Genomic DNA, 21,174 nt, shown 5'->3' with positions numbered 1-21,174 from the left:
GATCCTGTGGGGAAGACTGATCATAATACCATAGAATTTTACTTTGGGAATGAAAGTTGCATATTTAAATCCAAAACTAGAGTCCAAAACTTAAATAAAGCCAATTACAAAGGCATGACGAGCGAGTTGATTAAGGTAGATTGGGAAATTAGATTAAAGGTATAACAGTCATCATCATCATGGGAAACATTTAAAGAAATATTCCAAAATTCTCAACGAATATACATTCCATTAAGAAATAAAAACTCCATGGGAAAAGTAAGCGATCTGTGGCTAACTAAAGAAGTTAAGGATAGTAATAGATTAAAAGAGGCTTATATCTTATGAAGAATAGTACAGGTACAGCGTCGAAAATCCAGAGTTCCAGAATCCAGACCGATCGGTGGCAGGGTTGTCTGGAATCCATAAAATATTCCGGAATCCGGACCTGCTGACCCTGCCAACCTCGGGGTCCCACCGCTGCTCGACCCCGGACCTCGCCTGCTGCCACTGCCCTTACCTCGGGGCCTCCTCGGCGGCCCGCCTGAACAGCTCCTTGGCGGCGGCCCCCCTCCTCCTTCTTCTTATTCCCACCCCCCCCCCTCCCCCTACCAACAGGGTGGATAAAGGGGAACCAGTGGATGTGGTGCATTTGGATTTCCAGAAGGCATTTGACAAGGTGCCACATAAAAGGTTACTGCACAAGATAAAAGTTCACGGGGTTGAGGGTAGTATATTAGCATGGATAGAGGATTGGCTAACTAACAGAAAACAGAGAGTCGGGATAAATGGTTCATTTTCTGGTTGGCAACCAGTAACTAGTGGGGTGCCACAGAGATCAGTGCTGGGACCACAACTATTTACAATCTATATTAACGACTTGGAAGAAGGGACTGAGTGTAACATAGCCAAGTTTGCTGACGATACAAAGATGGGAGGAAAAGCAAGGTGTGAGGAGGACACAAAAAATCTGCAAAAGGACTTAAACAGGCTAAGTGAGTGAACAAAAATTTGACAGATGGAGTATAATGTTGGAAAGTGTGAGGTCATGCATTTTGGCAGAAAAAAATCAAAGAGCAAATTATTATTTAAATGGAGAAAGATTGCAAAGTGCTGCAGTACAGCGGGACCTGGGGGTACTTGTGCATGAAACACAAAAGGATAGCATGCAGGTACAGCAAGTGATCAGGAAGGCCAATGGAATCTTGGCCTTTATTGCAAAGGGGATGGAGTATAAAAGCAGGGAAGTCTTGCTACAGCTATACATGTTATTGGTGAGGCCACACCTGGTTTCCAAATTTACGAAAGGATATACTTGCTTTGGAGGCAGTTCAGAGAGGGTTCACTTGGTTGATTCCGGAGATGTGCGGGTTGACTTATGAGGAAAGGTTGGGCCTCTACTCATTGGAATTCAGAAGAATGAGAGGTGATCTTATCGAAACGTTTATGATTATGAGGTGGCATGACAAGGTGGATGCAGAGAGGAGGTTTCCACTGATGGGGAGACTAGAACTAGAGGGCATGATCTTAGAATAAGGGACTGCCCATTTAAAACTGAGATGAGGAGAAATTTCTTCGAGTGTTAGAAATCTGTGGAATTTGCGGCCTCAGAGAGCTGTGGAAGCTGGGACATTGAATAAATTTAAGACAGAAATAGACAGTTTCTGATAGAGTATTCAAACAGGCTCATTTAGACAGACTGTGAAAATTCACAGACCCTCAAGTCAAGGCTGCTACATGCAGTTCGGCATGTTGCATTAACTCATCAATCAACTTGACATTTTCGGACCTTGGGTAGCAAGCTAATTAAAACGTTAAAAGAATATTGATTGAGCCAATAAGGTCAAAGAAGGAGAGTTCTTTTCTGTAAATTGATCCAGGTATAAAATATAGCCATTTTGACCATGTGTCTCAGTAAGACAAAGAAACTGGCAATCAGCCTGCAGTTTGTTGCTCTCTGCCAAGATTAAACAGTTAAAACTACCATCGGAGTTCACAATTTTGGCGCTGCGAACAGGATCGCTGAGGAAAGAAACTGAATTTTGGACATCGGACCGATATATTGAGGTAAGGACTCCTCTTTTTTAAAAAAGTCCTCGGTCAAAAGTCTAAATTCGCCTCTCCTTCTACGCGATTCCGAAAGCCTCCGGTTTGCGAACCCTCCGGTTGGTAGTCGGCTCAAGGTCCCATAGACGTCTAAACTTCGGCGGTGTGTTAAGAGTTAATTAATCACTGACCTATTGATCGGCTAAAAGCCTACGACTCGAGACCCGGGTAAAGAAATGGCAGCAGAAGATAAGAACAAAGAATTGCCTACAACTGTTAAAGGTGGGCAGGCACCACCTGAAGTTTCGCTAGATTTAATTCTCGAACAGTTGAAAGAATACATAGAGCAACAATTCAACTTATCTAAAACCTGCATTAAGATCGAACAAAAGTACAGAACCTCCAAAGGACAATGGTCCTTAGACGAGATTAAAAGGGTCTGGGGAAAAACGACCCGTATGAAAAATAAAGAGCGAACTAGATGGTCCCTAGCGGTTATGGGCCAGATCCGAAACCGGAATGAAATTATAATGCGTTCCCAACATGATCGAGAACTGACCAGTACAAAGGATCAATTGCAAGCTGTTTGTGCACAGCTGCGACAGAAAAAGCTTGAACTTCAAAAGCTGGAAGCGGAAGTTAACGATCTTAAAGGTGAAATTAAAGAATGGAAAAAATCATTAGGTCAAGAGACAGTAATAGGAAAAGGAAAATGTATTGATCAATTCCCAGGGTACCCATGTTTGGATAAATTAAAAGCGCAAACCCGAAGACACGACCGAGGAATAGATACGGTTTCTGAATCCTCCGACAATACAGTGTCGGAGGATGATGAAGAATTAGGGGTGCGCTTTGCCCCGTTTAAAAAAAGACGAGTTGTAGTCAAATCAGAAGAGACTGTGGATGAGGGCGGAACCAAAAAAACAAAGAAAAGGGTGTATGCAGAATACTTAGTTCATGCTCCGGCAGACCCAGAGAAAATTGATAAATGGTCCAAGGAGTTGCCCAATCCAAAGAAAGGGGGAGTAAAAACATGGGACCAATTGGAATGCTTAAGAAATATATATCAACTTCATCCCTGGGACGGAGTGCAAATTTTGACCATAATGGTGCCAAAAACACAGGGAAGAAAATTGCACGACAAGGTAGATGAAGCTTTGGGGCAGAATGAGCAAGAATTAGACACAGAATGGGAGGCGATTAAACACTGGCTGCAAGCCTTCAGTCCAGCTAAGACAGACTGGGGAAAAATTGCAGCCTACCAACAGAAAGGAACAGAGGAGGTCCTGGAGTATGACGAGCGGTTTAGATGCACGTGGCTCGAACATTCGGGTATGAATAATACGGATGAGGAAATGGATGAACAAGCGTTTGGATCCCTGAAAGCAGCTTTCGTGACAGGTCTAAAGCCAGAACTGTCCAAAATGCTTAAGGTAGTGTTACCGGACTGGGAAGGTAGAGGAACTACCTTTGCAGCATTGGTGGATCGATGTAACCAATTAGATTGGGATATGGGAGCTAAAGTCCGAGCTGTACAGGCTATGGGATGGAAATCCTAGGATTCCTATAAACAGTCATTCGGAAAATTACCCGGAAAATGTCATTATTGTGGGAAAGAAGGTCACTGGGCCAAGATGTGCAGGGCAAAACAGCAAGGTCGTGGCTGGGGAAGAGGACGCAGCCAGGGATACAATTCAGCCAACAAGCCAGGCTTGTCACAAGATAACGACCTCATAGAAGCATTTAAGCGACTGACAATACAACAACAGAAGGAGTTACTTAGGATAGCAAAAAACGATTAGAGCCCACCCTGGCCCCCTTCATCGCACTAATACAACAAAGGGGAGATGGGCTATATATAACTGTGAGGGTGGGCGATAAGGATGTGGACTGTCTTTTAGACACAGGGGCGGAATTAACATGCTTACCCCTACAATATGGAGACTTTTTGCAGTTGGATGGTAGGGCACGTACAGCCTATGGAGTTGGGGGCCATAAAATGGAAATTAAAAGAACAACACCTGTACTTATAGGGCTGGGTCCACATGAACTAACCATGCCGGTCTGGATAGGCCCAGTAGATCAACCCCTTTTGGGAATGGACGTTCTAATCCAAATAGATTCATCGTTGCATTTCGAGGATGGTCGGGTGACATGGTCAATTAGAACTTTGAAGAAAGAAGAATTGAAGGAACACCCGATATGGGCGAAAGATAAGAATGATTGTGGCCTACTCCAGATGGAGTCTGCGTCATTTACAGGGACCAAGCCTCCATACACTAAACAGTATCCCATCAGTCCAACTGCCATCGCGGGAATCTTACCGGTTATTCAGCAATTGGAGAAACAAGGGGTGCTTATTAAAACGCATAGCTCCTCCAATAGCCCCTTGTGGCCGGTACAGAAATCTAATGAGACTTGGCGTTTGACTGTCGATTATAGGAAAGCTAACCAGTGTATTGATCAAAAAGCTCCTTTGGTCACAGATCCCTCCACCATTTTTAATGCCCTCAAACCGGAACATAAATATTTCTCGGTTATAGATATGGCCAACGGATTTTGGTCAGTGCCTCTGGCACCGGAGGTTCGACAGTGGTTTGCTTTCACGGTCCAAGGACAACAGTATACTTGGACCCGGTTACCGCAGAGTTTCTACAACAGCCCTACGGTATTCCACATGGCTTTACAAAGCCATTTGCGAGAATTACCTCCCCTGTCATCCAATATGTAGACGATATCCTGCTAGCTTCAAACACGGAAGAACAGCATGAACAAGATTTACGAGCTTTGCTGGACCATCTTTGGCTGAAAGGACATAAAGCCAGCATCGACAAAGCACAAATATCCCAAGAAGAAGTTGTATACCTGGGACAAAAGATTTCACAAGGAAAGAGAGAACTTACCCAGGATAGAACTGCAGCCATTCGGGCTGCTAAAAAAACCACCACTATTCAGGAACTAAGGTCTTTTTTGGGATTGTGTAACTTTAACAGAAATTGGATTGACTCCTTCACACAGCTTGCTCAGCCACTGAATGATATTTTAAAGGGGAAACGTGCCTCTAAGGAAGCCATCACCCTCACTAAAGAACAGCAAGAGGCCTTCCTGAGTTTGAAAAAGGCTTTGTGTTCGGCACCGGCTCTGGGAATCCCCGACAGTGGTAAGCCATTTACCCTGTTTGTCCATGAGAAAGAAGGATATATAACAACTGTACTGACACAAGAACATGGGGATCGGCAAAGACCTATTGGCTATTATTCGGCAAAACTGGATGCGATAGCCCTCGGATGGGGAAGTTGCCTAAGGGCCATGGAAGCTACATGTTGAGTGGTAATGATCATGCGGGTCTCGTCCTCGACCAAAAGCTGATTGTCAAGTGTCCCCACACCGTACATGCTTTGCTGTCTATGAATAGAATGTCTCAGGTGACGGCAGCAAGATGGACCCGCTGGACAGCAGTTTTGGAAGTTCCTAATCTCCATATCGTCCGGGCCAGCCCGGTTAATCCCGCAACTATGCTCCCGATGTCAGAATCGAGGGAGCAAGAGGGGGGAGAATGTGAAGAGCATGACTGCGTGGCGATTTTAAAAGAAACAGAAGAAGCAGCCTTAGCAGCAGAGGAGCCTCTGCACAACCCAGACCTCATCCTGTTTACAGATGGTTCCTCCTTTGTTGACAATGGTACCAGAAAAGCAGGATGGGCAGTTACAACCTTATATGAGGTAGTGGCAAAAGGATGTTTACCCTCTGGAACGTCAGCACAACAGGCCGAGTTACGGGCCCTGTCAGAAGCATGTCGAATAGCAGAAGGACAGTCAGCTAATGTCTACACAGATTCGCGTTATGCTTTTGGAGTCGCTCACGACTTTGGTATGTTATGGCGGAAAAGAGGATTCCTCACTGCTGCTGGTACACCTATCCGAAATGGAAAAGAAGTCCGAGACTTACTGGAGGCCATACAATTACCTCAGGAAGTGTCCATCCTGAAGTGTAAGGCCCATACCAAGGAAAATACCACAGAAGCACAGGGAAATGCCCTAGCCGACCAGGCAGCTAAAGATGCCGCCTCACAGGGCGTTCCTCCAGAAGAACCAACACAGATGTGCAGATTGAAAGCACTCATGACTCTGACACGAGACCTTCAAACAATGCAAGGTGAGTGCTCCAGAGAGGAAAAATGGACATGGATTGAGGCAGGAATTAAGCTATGCGAAGATGGTATCTGGAGACAAAGAGTTACCGACAAGCCAGTCGCGCCACTAGCGCTTATGCCTTTTTTAGCCCAACAGATCCACTCGTGGGGACACTTGGCCTCACCAGTTGACGGCACGGTTCCAGAAAAGCTGGTGGGGTCGGGGATTTAAAAAACATGCCCAGCTGGTAACAGACCGCTGTGTGGTCTGCCAGAAAAATAATTCTGGACCCATCACGGTAATGCCTCAACTGAGGCCCCCTGCCCCTGTCGGACCATTCCAGATCTGCAGGTTGATTATATATCTCTTCCTTCATGCCAAGGATACACTAACATTCTTGTCATGGTTGACAGATTCTCTAGATGGGTAGAAGCTGTCCCAACTAAAAGAGCCACAGCCAATCACACTGCAAAGGTCTTGTGTAAGGATTACATTCCCCGATGGGGAGTCCCGAGTAGCATTGACTCAGATCAGGGAACACACTTCACAGGTGCTGTCTGCCAAGAAGTCTGCAGGTTACTGAACATTACGTGGGATTTACACTGTCCTTATCATCCACAATCATCAGGACAAGTAGAACGAATGAATCGAACTCTGAAACAACGGCTTGCCAAATATCACCAAGAAGGAACACCATGGCCCCAGGCACTACCAATAGTGCTATGCAGCATTAGGGCAACCCCGAACAGAACTACAGGTCTAAGCCCATTTGAAATTATAACAGGAAGACCCATGTCGCTGCCAGGAACTATTGATACTGTCAGAACCTAACCAATGCTATTAGTTCTGTTTCCCGACAGGTATCGGCAGCTTGGGGTAATCCACGCGAAGGAGGACACGACATCATCCCGGGAATCTGGGTGTATGTGAAAAAAGTTGCATAAAGAACCTTTGGGTGCCAAGTGGGAAGGACCTTATCAAGTGTTATTGACCACCCAGGCAGCTGTTAAAGTCCAAGGAAAGAAAGCCTGGATCCACGCTTCACACATTAAACGAGCACCCGTAACTGAAGCTGAAATCTAATAAGGACAATTACTTTTTGCGAAAATGTATAAATTTACTGTATAGTAGAGTAACCAAGGGAATTACATGTAAATACCATTTACTTTTATATTGTTTGTTTATGTTGATTAAATGTTGTTGCAACCAGGCGGCTGTCCCACAGGTGAGACACCTTGCAGGTCCCAGCAGACTGTCTGTACGTGGCACAGGGGTATGTTATGCTTAAGGAAAGGTGGTTTACTGGTTGAATTAAGATATTGATTTGGATTAAATTGGAATAAGGTTAATTAACCTACTAAAACCAGACTTCCATTGTGGCCACGATGGAACTCGGGTTGGTGTAAATTTGTGTGGAAGCTACTAGTCCTGACATGTGGCGAAACACATCAACAAATTTTAGAAGGAAACTCTATTAACATGTATGAAATTATTTTGTAGAATGTTTAACCAGTGATACCTGATGTTTTATGATTCAGTTTGTGAAAGAATCAAAGGGGGGATTGATAGAGTATTCAAACAGGCTCATTTAGACAGACTGTGAAAATTCACAGACCCCCAAGTCAAGGCTGCTACATGCAGTTCGGCATGTTGCTTTAACTCATCAATCAACTTGACATTTTCGGACCTTGGGTAGCTAGCCAATTAAAACGTTAAAAGAATATTGATTGAGCCAATAAGGTCAAAGAAGGCGAGTTCTTTTCTGTAAATTGATCCAGGTATAAAATACAGCCATTTTGACCATGTGTCTCAGTAAGACAAAGAAACTGGCAATCAGCCAGCAGCTTGTTGCTCTCTGCCAAGATTAAAAAGTTAAAACTACCATCGGAGTTCATATTTCATTGGAAATTAAGAGATCTAACAGTTTCTTAAACGATAAGGGGATAAGGGGTTATGGGGAGCGGGCAGCGAAGTGGAACCGAGTCCATGATCAGATCAGCCATGATCTTATTGAATGGCGGAGCAGGCTTGAGGGGCCGTATGGCCTACTCCTGTTCCTATTTCTTACGTTCTTAAAGCGGCAGTCCCAACCCGACCTGGGTGGGAACAGAGGAGGAGCAACAGCAGCCAGCCACCGCAGGGAGCAGCATAAGCAGGTAAGAGAAGGCGACAAAGGAGAACAGGACGACTATGTTCAACATCACAGGAAGGCAGGGAAGTATTTGGTTGGTGAGTTTTTCTCTTTACTCTCTTTTCTTGCATTAAATTAAGGACCTTAAATTAGGGGCCGGGATTAATAACTAAAAACTAAATCTAATTAATTAAATACATTATAGATGGCAGGGCAGACGATGTGTTACAGCTGCAACATGTGGAAGCTGGTGGATGCCATTGAGGTTCACGGCGATCATATGTGCAGCAAGTGTCTGCAGCTCGAGGGACTTCGGTTCCACGTTAATGAGCTGGAATCCGAGCTGCAGACACTACGACACATCAGGGAGTGGGAGAGTTACCTGGATGCCGCGATTCAGGAGCTAGTTACACCAATTAGATTAATTCATTCAAATTCGATCCGTGGTCAGGGACAGGAGGGTGTGACTACGAGTGAGGAAGATATAGGGACTCAGGATGGAGTGATGGAGGAGTCTCAGGTCCAACAGGTTCAAGGCTCTTATTCCCTGTGTGGGTGAGAGCAGGGACTGCAGGGAGGATGAGCAAACTGACCACAGCACCGTGGTACAGGGGGCCATTCAAGTGGGGGAAGTAAAAAGAAACGTTATAGTGGTAGGGGACAGTATCATTAGGGGAATAGATATTGTTCTCTGCAGCCAACAGCATGATTCCTGAAGGCTGTGTTGCCTACCTGGTGTCAGGGTTAAGGACATCTCTTCTGGGCTGGAGAGGAACTTGGAGTGGAAGGGGGAAGATCCCGTTGTCGTGATCCACGTGGGTACCAATGACATAGATAGAACAAAGAAAGAGGTTCTGCTGAGGAAGTATGAGTACCTAGGGGTTAAAATGAAAAGCAGAACCACAAAGGTAATAATCTCTGGATTACTACCCGAGGCATGAGCAAATTTGCATCGGGTAAATAAGATCAGAGAGTTAAACACGTGACTCAAAGACTGGTGTGGGAGAAATGAGTTTTGGTGCATGGGACACTGGCACCAGTACTGGGGTAAGAGGGAGCTGTTCCGTTCGGTCGGGCTCCACTTAGACCGTGCTGGGACTGGGGTCCTGGCGATTCAAAGAACTAGGGCTGTAGAGAGGACTTTAAACTAATTAGTGGGGGGTGGAGTGGAAAAGAGGAGGATTCAGGTGAGCAAAAATGAAAAAAATTATAAGGAAATAGATCAGGGCAGCACCAGGGGGGGGGGGGGGGGCGGAAGGAATGAAAACCAGAGTGTGCCAGGAATGGACAGAATATATAAACATGAAGGTGAAATCAGAAAGTGGGGTCAAATCAGGAAAAAATGGTGAAAAAACAAATTTAAAAGCTCTTTATCTGAATGCATGTAGCATTCGTAACAAAATAGATGAATTAACGGCACAAATAGATACCAATGGGTATGATCTGATAGCCATTACAGAGACGTGGTTGTAAGGTGACGAGGACTGGGAAGTAAATATTCAGGTGTATTTGACAATTCAGAAGGACAGACAGAAAAGGGAAAGGAAGTGGGGTAGCACTGTTAATAAAGGATGGGATCAGTGCGTTAGTGATAAACGATATTGGCTCAGAAGATCAAGATGTTGACTCAGTTTGGGGGAGATAAGGAATAAGGGGAAAAGATCGCTGGTGTAATCTATAGGCCCCCTAACAGTAGCTACACTGTTGGACGGAGTATAAATCAAGAAACAATGGAGACTTGCTTAAAAAAAAAGGAACGGCAATATCATGGGCAATTTTAACCATCATATTGATTGGACAAAGCAAATTGACCAGGGTAGCCTTGAAGAAGAATTCATAGAGTGTATCTGGGATAGCTTCCTTCAACAGTTGCGGAACCAACCAGGGAGCAGGCTATCTTAGATCTGGTACTCTGTAATGTGACAGGATTAGTAAATGATATCCTAGTAAAGGATCCTCTAAGAATGAGTGACCATAACATGGATGAATTTCAAATTTAGTTGGAGGGTGAGAAAGCTGGATCTCAAACCAGTGTCCTAAGCTTAAATAAAGGAGAATACAAAGGTATGAAGGCAGAGTTGGCTAAAGTAGACTGGGGAAATAGATTAAAGTATGGGACAGTTGATGAGCAGTGGCAGATATTTAAAGAGCTATTTCATAACTCGCAACAAAAATATATCCCAATGAGAAGGAAAGACTGTAAGAGACGGGATAATCATCCGTGGCTAACTAAGGAAATAAGGGATAGTATCAAAATGAAAACAAGGGCATACAATGTGGCCAAAACTAGTGGGAGGTTAGAGGATTGGGAAACTTTTAAAAGCCAGCAAGGAACAACTTAAAAATGATAAAGAGAGAGAAGATAGATTATGAAAGTAAACTAGCAAGAAATATAAAAACAGATATTAAGAGTTTCTATAGGTTCATAAAAAGGAAAAGAGTGGCTAAAGTAAGTGTTGGTCCCCTAGGGGATGAGACTGGGGAATTAATAATGGAGAACAGAGAAATGGCAGAGACTTTGAACAAATATTTTGTAACGGTCTTCATGGTACAAGACATTAAAAACATCCCAATAGTGGATAATCATGGGGAAATCACGTTTGACAAATTTTCTAGAGTGCTTTGAGGATGTAACGAGCAGGGTGGATAAGGAGGAACCAGTGGATGAAGTATTTGGATTTCCAGAAGCCATTCGATAAGGTACCACATAAAAGGTTACTGCACAAGATAAAAGTTCATGGGGTTGGGTGTAACATATTAGCATGGATAGAGGATTGGCTAACTAACAGAAAACAGAGTCGGGTTAAATGGGTTATTTTCCAGTTGGCAGACAGTAATTAGTAGGGTGCCGCAGGGATCGGTGCTGGGGCCTCAACTATTTCTAATCTATATTAATGATTTGGATGAAGGGACCGAGTGTAATGTAGCCAAGTTTGCTGATGATACAAAGATGAGTGGGAAAGCAAATTGTGAGGACACAAAAAGTATGCAAAGGGATATAGACAGGCTAAGTGAGTGGGCAGAAATTTGGCAGTTGGAGTATAATATGGGAAAATGTGAGGTTATCTATCTTGGCAGAAAAAATAGAAAAGCAAATTATAATTTAAATGGAGAAAAATTGCAAAGTGCTGCAGTAGAGAGGGACCTGGGGGTCATTGTGCATGAAATATAAAACGTCAGAATGCAGGTATAGCAAGTAACCAGGAAGGCAAATGGAATGTTGGTCTTTATTGGCCTTATAATAGCAGAGAAGTCCTGCTACAACTGTACAGGGTATTGGTGAGGCCACACCTGGAGTACCGCGTATAGTTTTGGTCTCCATATTTAAGGAAGGATATACTTGCATTGGAGGCTATTCACAGTAGGTTCACTAGGTTGATTCTGGAAACGAGGAGGTTGACTTATGAAGATAGGTTGAGCAGGTTGGGTCTATACTCATTGGAGTTCAGAAGAATGAGAGGTGATCTTATCGAAACATAAGATAATGAGGAGGCTCGACAAGGTGGATGCAGAGAGGATATTTCCCCTCATAGGGGAAATTAAAACTAGGGGACAGTCTTAGAATAAGGGGCCGCTCATTTAAAACTGAGATGAGGAGGAATTTCTTCTCTCAGAGTGTTGTAAATCTATCAGAGAGCTGTGGAGACTGGGTCATTGAATATATTTAAGGCGGAGAGAGACAGATTTTTGAGCGACAAGGGAATAAAAGGTTATGGGGAGCGGGCAGGGAAGTGGAGCTGAGTTCATGAAATGGCGGAATAGGCTCGAGCGGCGAATTGGCCGACTCCTGCTCCTATTTCTTATATTCTTATGAAACATGCAAGATTCTTACAGGGGACTGACAGGCTAGATACTGAGAGGTTGTTTCCCCTGGCTGGGTAATAATCTCAGGATAAGGGGTCGGCCATTTAACACTGAGATGAAAAGGAATTTTTTCACTCAGATAAGAACATAAGTAGGAGCAGGAGTAGGCCCATATGGCCACTCGAGCCTGCTCCGCCATTTAATACGATGTTGGCTGATCCGATCATGGAATTCCAATGAGTAGAGGCCCAACCTACTCAACTTTTCCTCATAAGTCAACCTCTTCATCTCTGGAATCAACCTAGTGAACCTTCTATGAACTGCCTCCAAAGCAAGTATATTCTTTCGTAAATACAGAAACCAAAACTGCACGCAGTATTCCAGGTGTGGCCTCACCAATACCCTGTATAACTGTAGCAAGACTTTCCTGCTTTTATACTCCATCCCCTTTGCAATAAAGGCCAAGATTCCATTGGCCTTCCTGATCACTTGCTGTTCCTGCACACTAACCTTTTGTGTTTCATGCACAAGTACCGCCAGGTCCCGCTGAACTGCAGCACTTTGCAATCTTTCTCCATTTAAATAATAACTTGCTCTTTGATTTTTTTCCTGACAAAGTGCATGACCTCACACTTTCCAACATTATACTCCATCTGCCAAATTTTTGCCCACTCACTTAGCTTGTCTATGTTCTTTTGCAGATTTTTTGTGTCCTCCTCACACATTGCTTTTCCTTCCATCTTTGTATAGTCAGCAAACTAGGTTACGTTATACTCAGTCCCTTCTTCTAAGTCGTTAATATAGATTGTAAATAGTTGGGGTCCCAGCACTGATCCCTGCGGCACCCCACTAGTTACTGATTGCCAACTCGAGAATGAACCATTTATCCCGACTCTCTGTTTTCTGTTCATTAGCCAATCCTCTATCCATGCTAATATATTACCCCCAACCCCGTGAACTTTTAACTTGTGCAATAACCTTTTATGTGGCATCTTGTCAAATGCCTTCTGGATGTCCAAATACACCACATCCACTGGTTCCCCAATATCCACCCTCTGTCACTCAGATGGTTGTGAACTGTTGAAATTCTCTACCCCAAAGGGCTGTGCATGCCGAGTCGTTGAGTATGTGCAAGGGCTTCAAGGGATATGGAAATCAGGTGGAGTTTTGCAAACATGATCTTATTGACTGGCGGAGCAGGGTCAAGGCCGTATAGCCTTCTCCTGTTCCTAATTCTTGTTATTTTTTTCTCAGACTTCAACTTTAGACTTCTTCAGCCCCCTGTATTTGGTTTACATTCGTGAATAGTTGTGACTTTTTTTTCTGCCAAGCCTAGGCAACCTGAATTCCCTTTGTGACCATTTGCATCTGAGTTTGGCAACCACTCCAGAAACAAGCCAGTTACTTCTATCCGCCCGTTCTTTCCCATTCGGCCCCATTGATCTTCCCTACCAGTCACCTGGCTACACTACCTTTTATTTCTCCCCAATGCATTTGCTCCAGATTTAAACCCTTTCAAATAAATGCATAGCAAACTTTTATTCCTCTCGGCATTCTCCAAAGTGCCCAAAGTACCGGTCACGCTCTCCTTACCAACAGCAAGCCCAATTGACCCATCCTTCTCATTCAGGAACCTCCCCACGCAGCAGAACTGTGTTTCCCATCCCGTCCATTCAGTCCACTGACCACTTTGGATGCTGCCAGTGAATCAACAATCACCACCGCACCCCACTTCCTTCCCTCCGTAACATCGCCCGACTCTGCCCAGCTCATCGGTTGCTGAAACCCTCATCCATGCCTTTATTACCTCTAGACTTGACTATTCCAATGTACTCCTGGCTGGCCTCCCACATACTATGCTACGTAAACTTGAAGTCATCCAAAACTTGGCTGCCCGTGTCCTAACTCGCACCAAGTCCCATTCATCCATCAACCCTGTGCTCACTGACCTATATTGGCTCCCAGTTAAGCAACGCCTCGATTTTAAAATTCTCATCCCCGTTTTCAAATTCCTCCTCATCCCCTCCATATCTCTGATCGCCTTTAGCCCCATAACCTCCACGATATGTGTGCTCCTCTAAATTTGGCCTCTTGAGCATCCCTGGTTTGAATCAATCATTGGTGGCCGTGCCTTCAGCTGCCAAGGCCCCAAGCTCTGGAATTCCCTCCGCCTCACTTTCCTCCTTTATGATGCTCCTTAAAACCTACCTCTTTGACCAGGTTTGTGGTCAGCTGACCCAATATCTCCTTATGTGGCTCGGTGTCAAATTTTGTTTTATTATAGTCCTGTGAACCACCTTGGACATTTTACTATGTTAAAGGCGCTATATAAATACAAGGTGTTGTCATTATCCTGTGTCCATTTACTATTAAGCAAGACTCTTGCTATCGATGACCATATTATGGATCATTTTATTGACATCCTGGCTTTGACTGAAACTTGGCTCATGAGTAGTGACACCTTGCCCTTTATCAAAGCCTGCCTGCCTGGCTATACTTTCCACTACCTGCACTGCCCAAACAGACATGCTAGCAATATAAAAGCTCGTCACTAACCCACAACTTGGTCTCTGCCCCAACTCCTCTGGCACCTTTTCTTTTTTCAGACTTTACCCTATTCCATCCCTTATACTTCCACTTCAAAATGATGTTGTCGATTGAACCCCAAGCGCCACCCTGAGATATCTTTTCCCCCTTTCCTCCCTCAGCCTCTAATGAGTAGCTCCCCTTGACCTCGCACCTCTAAATTCTCTTAATCTTCTGTCTTCCCTTTATACAAGCCCTTCTACCCATAATCATGCACCACCTCCTCAAGCTCACCATCCTCCATGGCCTCCCTATTTTCGCTGTCTGTCACTAAGGCGGCAATCTCTGACCACTTCCTTGTATCCCTCACCACCCACAACTCCTATTGCCCAACCCCAATTCCTTCTGTGCCCGTCCATGGAAAAAAAATCTCTTCCAAATCAGTTACAACTGCACTTTCAAACTTCCAATTGCCTAGACTTTCTCTCTCTATTCATCACCTTTGCAGCTACTGATTTGCATAACTACTCCCTCCCCTCTAGCTTTGGTATCCAAGCATCCACTGTCTCCCATCCTGGTTGTTCCCCTCTTCAGTCCCTCAAGTCCAAGGCACTGAATGTAGCGGCCACAAAACTGACGTAGCCATCCATAGGCCAGATCTGTCTGGACCAGAAACACCATCAAGCCTCAGTCACCTCTTTCAAAACTATCTACTTTAGGATTATCCTGGAGAGCAAAGATAAACCTTGGGTTCTCTTCTCCACAACCAACCACTTCCTTAAATCCCTCTCCAACAAGTGCAAGGTGCTCCTGGATTTCTGTTACACCAAGCAGATACCTCTGCTGCTTTCCCCCTCCTCTCCTTCAAGCAAAACCTCCCAAGGCCTGGATCCCTGACTCTTAGTTTCTCTCCCATACCTTCACTAAGCTGAACCCATCTATGAAAGCATAACTCTTGCTGCCCCAATCCCATGAAACAGCCGACCACACAAATTAGCTCCTGGCCCTATGCTAGCTAACATAGTAAATAGTTCCCTCTCCTCAAGCACTGCCCCCCTCCTTTTAAAAGTCACTGTCATCACCCCCCCTCAAAAAGTCCTCAAGCTACCTCTACCTGCAACCTGCGTTTCCTCTCCAAACTCCTTGAAACAGTTGCCATCTCCCAAATCCATGCCCATCTCTCATAACTCCTGGCTTGAATTCCTTCAGTATGACTTCTGTCCCTCCTACAACACTGAAACAGCCCTAACCAGTCACAAACTACACTCGCTTACTGTGATTGTGTCGCATCACTCGCTTCTCAACTAATCGACAGTCTATGGTCAACCACACCATCCCGCTCCAATTCCTCACTGTTGTCCAGTTCTCTGGGCCTGCCCTCACTTGGTTTCACTTTTACCTATCTGATCATAAAATCTCTAATAGCTTCCCTTCCCACCCCACACCATCGCTATAGCAGTTTGGCTTTCTCTTCAATCAGTTTTCTTCATGTGATTCCTTTTGCTTTCCTTCCCATTGCCTATAAACATTTCTTTCAAGCAATAATCAATTTATTGCTTACATTTAGGGGCTGAAATTGCCCCTTGACCAAAAAAGTATGCACACTCACTGCTTCAGTAGTTTTTTCTCCACCCCATGAGATTGGACCAATATTCAACTCTTTGGCTTTTATTTCTGGCCGGGGCGGTGTTGAGGGGCGGAAGTGCACTTGGAGTGGGGCGGCCATCACGACCAAGTCATCAGTTAAAGGGGAGGGCCGCTGTGAACTCTGCATAAACTTCAGTGGCACCCACTGGTCCACCAGGGAGAGTTTCGGCCAGGCCAGTGGCCTTGGTTCACAAGAGTGGGTGCTGGGCTGCCTGTTGGCGGCGTAACCGAACCCATGGCCACCACTGTTGGGCCGACCTCGCATTTGGCCGACAATTAAAATAAGAAGCGCCGCCAAACCACACACAGCTGCCCGACTGGGGGTAGCGGTCGCCATTGCTCCCACAGGGCAATTTCCTGCACGGGGCGGAAAGGGGTCGGCGCATGCCCGACGGGGCAGCAGCACGGAAACCCATTCCTGTCGCTCCCGGCCCGGGGGCAATTTAGAATGGGTTGGCCCATCCATCTGCCCCCAGTCGGTGAGGCCTATCCCCTCTTAAGAAGCGGTAATAGACCTTAAGGAAGGGGACAATTTCAGCCCCTTAATACCCAAGTCCACCAACCATATTTAGATTTGAGAAATAATTCATTAACAGAATGTAATTTGCCAGATATTACCTTCCTGACTGCATTTTAGTGACCCTTGCTGGAAAGAATGCATGTGGACAATGGACGAAAGCAGAATTGGGCACAGCTGTAATACCCTCCAAGCAACCTGCTGACAATCACAACCTGGGTTCGTTGGGCAAGGTTTTGAAGGGCTGCTGGCATCCATGGAACAGCAAGATAAAACAGAAAAATAATTAATGATTAACATTTATATTTAACGTTGTAACAAAAATAATTTTATTACCATGATCTTCAGACACAAATTTTTGACCAAGGTGCGATGGGCAACACTGCGGACATTTGAGACAGTAGGAGTGGCTGGGTGTTCTTCTGGCATTAATTTCACTGCTTCACCTGGTACCACATTCAAAGTAATCTGGAATGAAAAAAAATAGCAAAAAAGAAATGGAAATATTTACAAAATGCCTTCTTTACAAATTAGTTCAGAAGTTCACAAGGTAATTACTGATGACTAAGGACCATCTCAGTTCATCCACAGTCAAATAAAGACCCCAAAGTCCTCCAACGACAGCAATTCATTCTTAAATTATCTTAGGATTTTTGCCTGCACTACTCCAACCGGATTTCCAAATTTACCCTTTCTATATCATTTACTATTTCATGTACCTCCTTTCCAGCCTGAAAAGCCAAAGTTTCCCATCTTTCCTCATGACTCAGACCTTTAACACTGGGGATCAGTTTTGCAACTCTTTTCTGCATTGGCTCCAGTGTCACCATATCTCATGATAAAAAATGATCACAAGTGTGCAAGGTGTGGCAGGACCAGACGACTATATTGTTTGAATACGACGTCCTCCGACATATATTCCACGCTTTACAGTTCAACATTCTATTGTTTTAGTGATTGCTGCTCTGCATTAGTTAGACATGTTCAACGCTAAGTCAACTAAGACTTCTAGGTCTCTCTCAATTTTGTTAGCTGTTTAAAAATCATTAATGAAGTACAGTATGTCTGTTGCCTATTTTTCCTTCCCTTCTGCAGTACTTCAAACTTGTCTTGTTGAATCTCATGTCATTATTTTGCTCATTTATATCATTTGTCGAGCTCATTTTATAATTTCTGAGCTGCGTCCTCTGCAGCCAAGAACGAAGGGTGTGTTGCCTACCCAATGCCACGGTAAGGGATATTTCTCGGTGGCTGGAAAGGAACTTAGAAAAGGAAGAGGTAAATCCAGTTGCGTGGTCCATGTTGCGTAGGAACGGAGGAGGTCTTGCTGAGCGAGTATCAGGAGTTAGACTCAATTAAAAAGCAGGACCTCGGGGTAATAATCTCTGAATTGTGCCCGAGCCACGTGCAAATTGGCAAAGAAGCAGACAGATCATGAGAATTAACACGTGGCTAAAAGGTTGATGTGAGAAAGAGGGGTTACTTTTCATGGGACACTGGCACCAGTTCTGGGACAGGAAGGAGCTGTACCGATGGGACGGGCTCCAACTGAACTGGTGTCCTAGCGGAAGAGTAAATATGAGATGGCAAAGGCTTTAAACTAATAAGATGGGGGGAGGGAATCTATAAGAAACGTAACCAGCCTAAATATAAACAGGAAAAGAGAGCATAGGTAAGGGAGAACACTGATAGCAAAGGAATAAATAGAGTTAGAGAACAGGAGTTTAAAAAGATGGTTAAACATAATATGAGAGGAAATCCTATTAAAAATTAGTTCAACTTTCTGTACAGCAATGTACACAGTGTCTGTAATAAAACAGAGGAGCTGGAGGCAATCATGCATTGCGAGAAACCAGACATAGTAGGGGTTACTGAGACATGGGGCCCAAGTTTCCACATGATTCGCGCCTGATTTTTTAGGAGCAACTGGTGGAGAATGGACTATTTTAGAAATCGCAATTCTCCACATTTTTTTTTCTGCCGTTCTAGTCAGGTAGAACAGTTCCAGTTTAGAACAGAATTTTTTCTTCAAAAGAGGGCGTGTCCGGCCACTGACGCCTGATTTGAAAGTTTCCACAGTGAAAATGTACTCCAAACTAAAGTAGAATGGAGCCAGTGAAGATTTTTGTAGAACTGAAAAAACCTGTTCTACACATTAAAAAATCAGGCGCAGGTTACAAATTAGGCGTCCAGAACGAGGTGGGGGGGGGGAGGGAACTCATTAAATTCGACAATAAATCCTTATTTATACTTCTACAAATATTATACAAATAAATCCAACCTGAATAAACATTTATAAGCCAAGAAAAAATTAAATAAACCATCTTCCTACATGTGTGAAAGTGCTTCAAGCCAGGGAGAATTCTGCAGCCGTTTGTGCCGCTGAGCTAGAGGGAGAGAGAGAGAGAGAGAGAGAGAGAGAGAGAGAGAGAGGGAGAGGGGGAGGGAAGGAGGGAGGGAGGGAGGGAGAGAGAGAGGGAGAGAGAGAGATGGGGAGGGAGGGAGAGAGAGAGAGAGAGAGAGAGAGAGAGAGAGAGAGAGAGAGAGAGAGAGAGAGAGAGAGAGAGAGAGAGAGAGAGAGAGAGAGAGAGAGAGGGAGGGGGAGGGAGGGAGGGAGGGAGGGAGGGAGGGAGAGAGAGAGAGAGAGAGAGAGAGCGAGGGGGGGGGGGGGGGTCGGGTCAGGGAACAGGAGCGCGGGTCGGGTCGGGTCAGTCGGGGGGGGGGGGGGGGGGCGGGTGTCGGGTCGGGTCTGGTCGGCGGGGGGAGGGGAGCGAGTGTCGGGTCTTGTCGGGGGGGGGGGGGAAAGAGAGCAGGAGCTGGCCGTGGGAGGAGCCTCATTCACGCAGCCCCAGTGAGGCCATTCGGCCAGGGCTAGGGGTTGCGTGCTTCGGGCCCCTCCCACACAGTTCGGCGCCTGGAGCTACTGCACTTGCATGCCGACTGTAGCGCGCATGTGCAGAGGTCCCGGCACTGTTTTCAGCGCCGGGACCTGGCTCCACCCCCCCACAGCTCGTGCTGGCTGCGCCGAGGGCCAGAGGACCTGTAAGTAGGTGGAGAATACCGAGGATTTTTTAAGGCGCCGTTTTAGGCGCGAAAAACAGGCGCCCAGCTCGGAGGGGTGCCCGTTTTTTTTCTTGTGGAAACTTGGGCCCATGGCTACAGAAAAATCAGGATTAGGAATTAAAAATTACAGGGTATAACATATTTAGAAAAGAAAGAGGGGGAACAAGGGGAGGTGGAGCAGCTGTACTTATGAGGGATAACAATGGCAGTAGAAAAAAGTGACGCAGCTATCAGCAAGACAAAAATAGAATCCATATGGATAGTTAAAAGATAAAGGATCAATCACACAAATAGGTATAGTCTACAGACCATCTAATAGTGGAAGGAGAAATATTCAGATAAGCTAGGGAAATTAATAAAAAACATTGAATAATAATCATGGAGAATTTCAATTATCCCGATGTTAATTGGGCAGAAGAGGTAAAGGGGATAAGGGAATAGAGTTCCTACAATGTGTACAGGATTCCTTTCTAACCCAATATGTAAAAAGCCCAACAAGGGAGGATTCGCGATTGGATCTAGTGATGGGAATGAACCAGAGCAGATAAAAGATGTAAAGGTCGAGCAACAGCTAGGTAAGTGACCATAAATAATACGCATTAAGATAATAATTAAGAAGGACAGAAGTATAACGAAAACCAGGGTGATAGATTGGAGAAACGCTGATTTTGTTGGACTGAGAATAGAACTTGGGAAAATAAAATAGGCAACAACATTGGCAAATAACGATGTAGAACTGCAATGGGAAACATTAAAAATGGTGTTCAGCAGAGTGCAGGAACAATATATTCCGTTAAAAGGAAAGAACAAATTAAACACTAATGAGACTCCATAGATGAATAAAGTCATGAGAACAATTGAGGGTAAGAAAAGAGGCATACATTAAGTACATAGGCAGCTGGGGAGTGCATGAGAAGGAAGAATACGAAGAGATTAGGAGAGAAGTCAAAAAATAATTAGGAGGGCAAAGAGGAACTATGAAATTAAATTATCAAAGAACATAAAACAAAATAGTAAAATATTTTACAGGCACATCTGTTGAAAAAAAAAATAGGCAGTCCCTCGGAATCGAGGAAGACTTGCTTCCACTCCCAAAGTGAGTTCTCGGATGGCTGAACAGTCCGATACAGGAGCCACAGACCCTGTTACAGGTGGGACAGACATTTGTCGGGGGAAGGGTCAGTAGGGCTGGTTAACCGCGTGTTCCTTCCGCTGCCTGCGCTTGGCCTCTTCATGCTCCTTGCGTCGAGACTCAAAGAGCTCAACGCCCTCCCGGATGGACTTTCTCCATTTCGGGCGGTCTGCGGCCAAGGTTTCCCAGGTGTCAG

General features: G+C 44.9%; 1 protein-coding gene across 1 annotated transcript in view; it reads right to left on the bottom strand.

Annotated features, from left to right (window-relative positions):
• The window catches only part of smchd1 (structural maintenance of chromosomes flexible hinge domain containing 1), a 302,280-nt gene that overhangs the window by 52,580 nt on the left and 228,526 nt on the right, over positions 1–21,174 (bottom strand). Inside the window, exon 36 of the mRNA XM_070893027.1 lies at positions 17,120–17,251. Coding sequence (XP_070749128.1) covers positions 17,120–17,251 — 132 coding nt within the window. The remainder of the gene's footprint in view (positions 1–17,119; positions 17,252–21,174) is intronic.

This window comes from Pristiophorus japonicus, chromosome 1 (genome assembly GCF_044704955.1).
Source record: "Pristiophorus japonicus isolate sPriJap1 chromosome 1, sPriJap1.hap1, whole genome shotgun sequence".
Taxonomy (NCBI): domain Eukaryota; kingdom Metazoa; phylum Chordata; class Chondrichthyes; family Pristiophoridae; genus Pristiophorus; species Pristiophorus japonicus.
The sequence above is the reverse complement of the archived record's forward strand: the minus strand, read 5'-3'. Positions and strand labels throughout refer to the sequence as shown.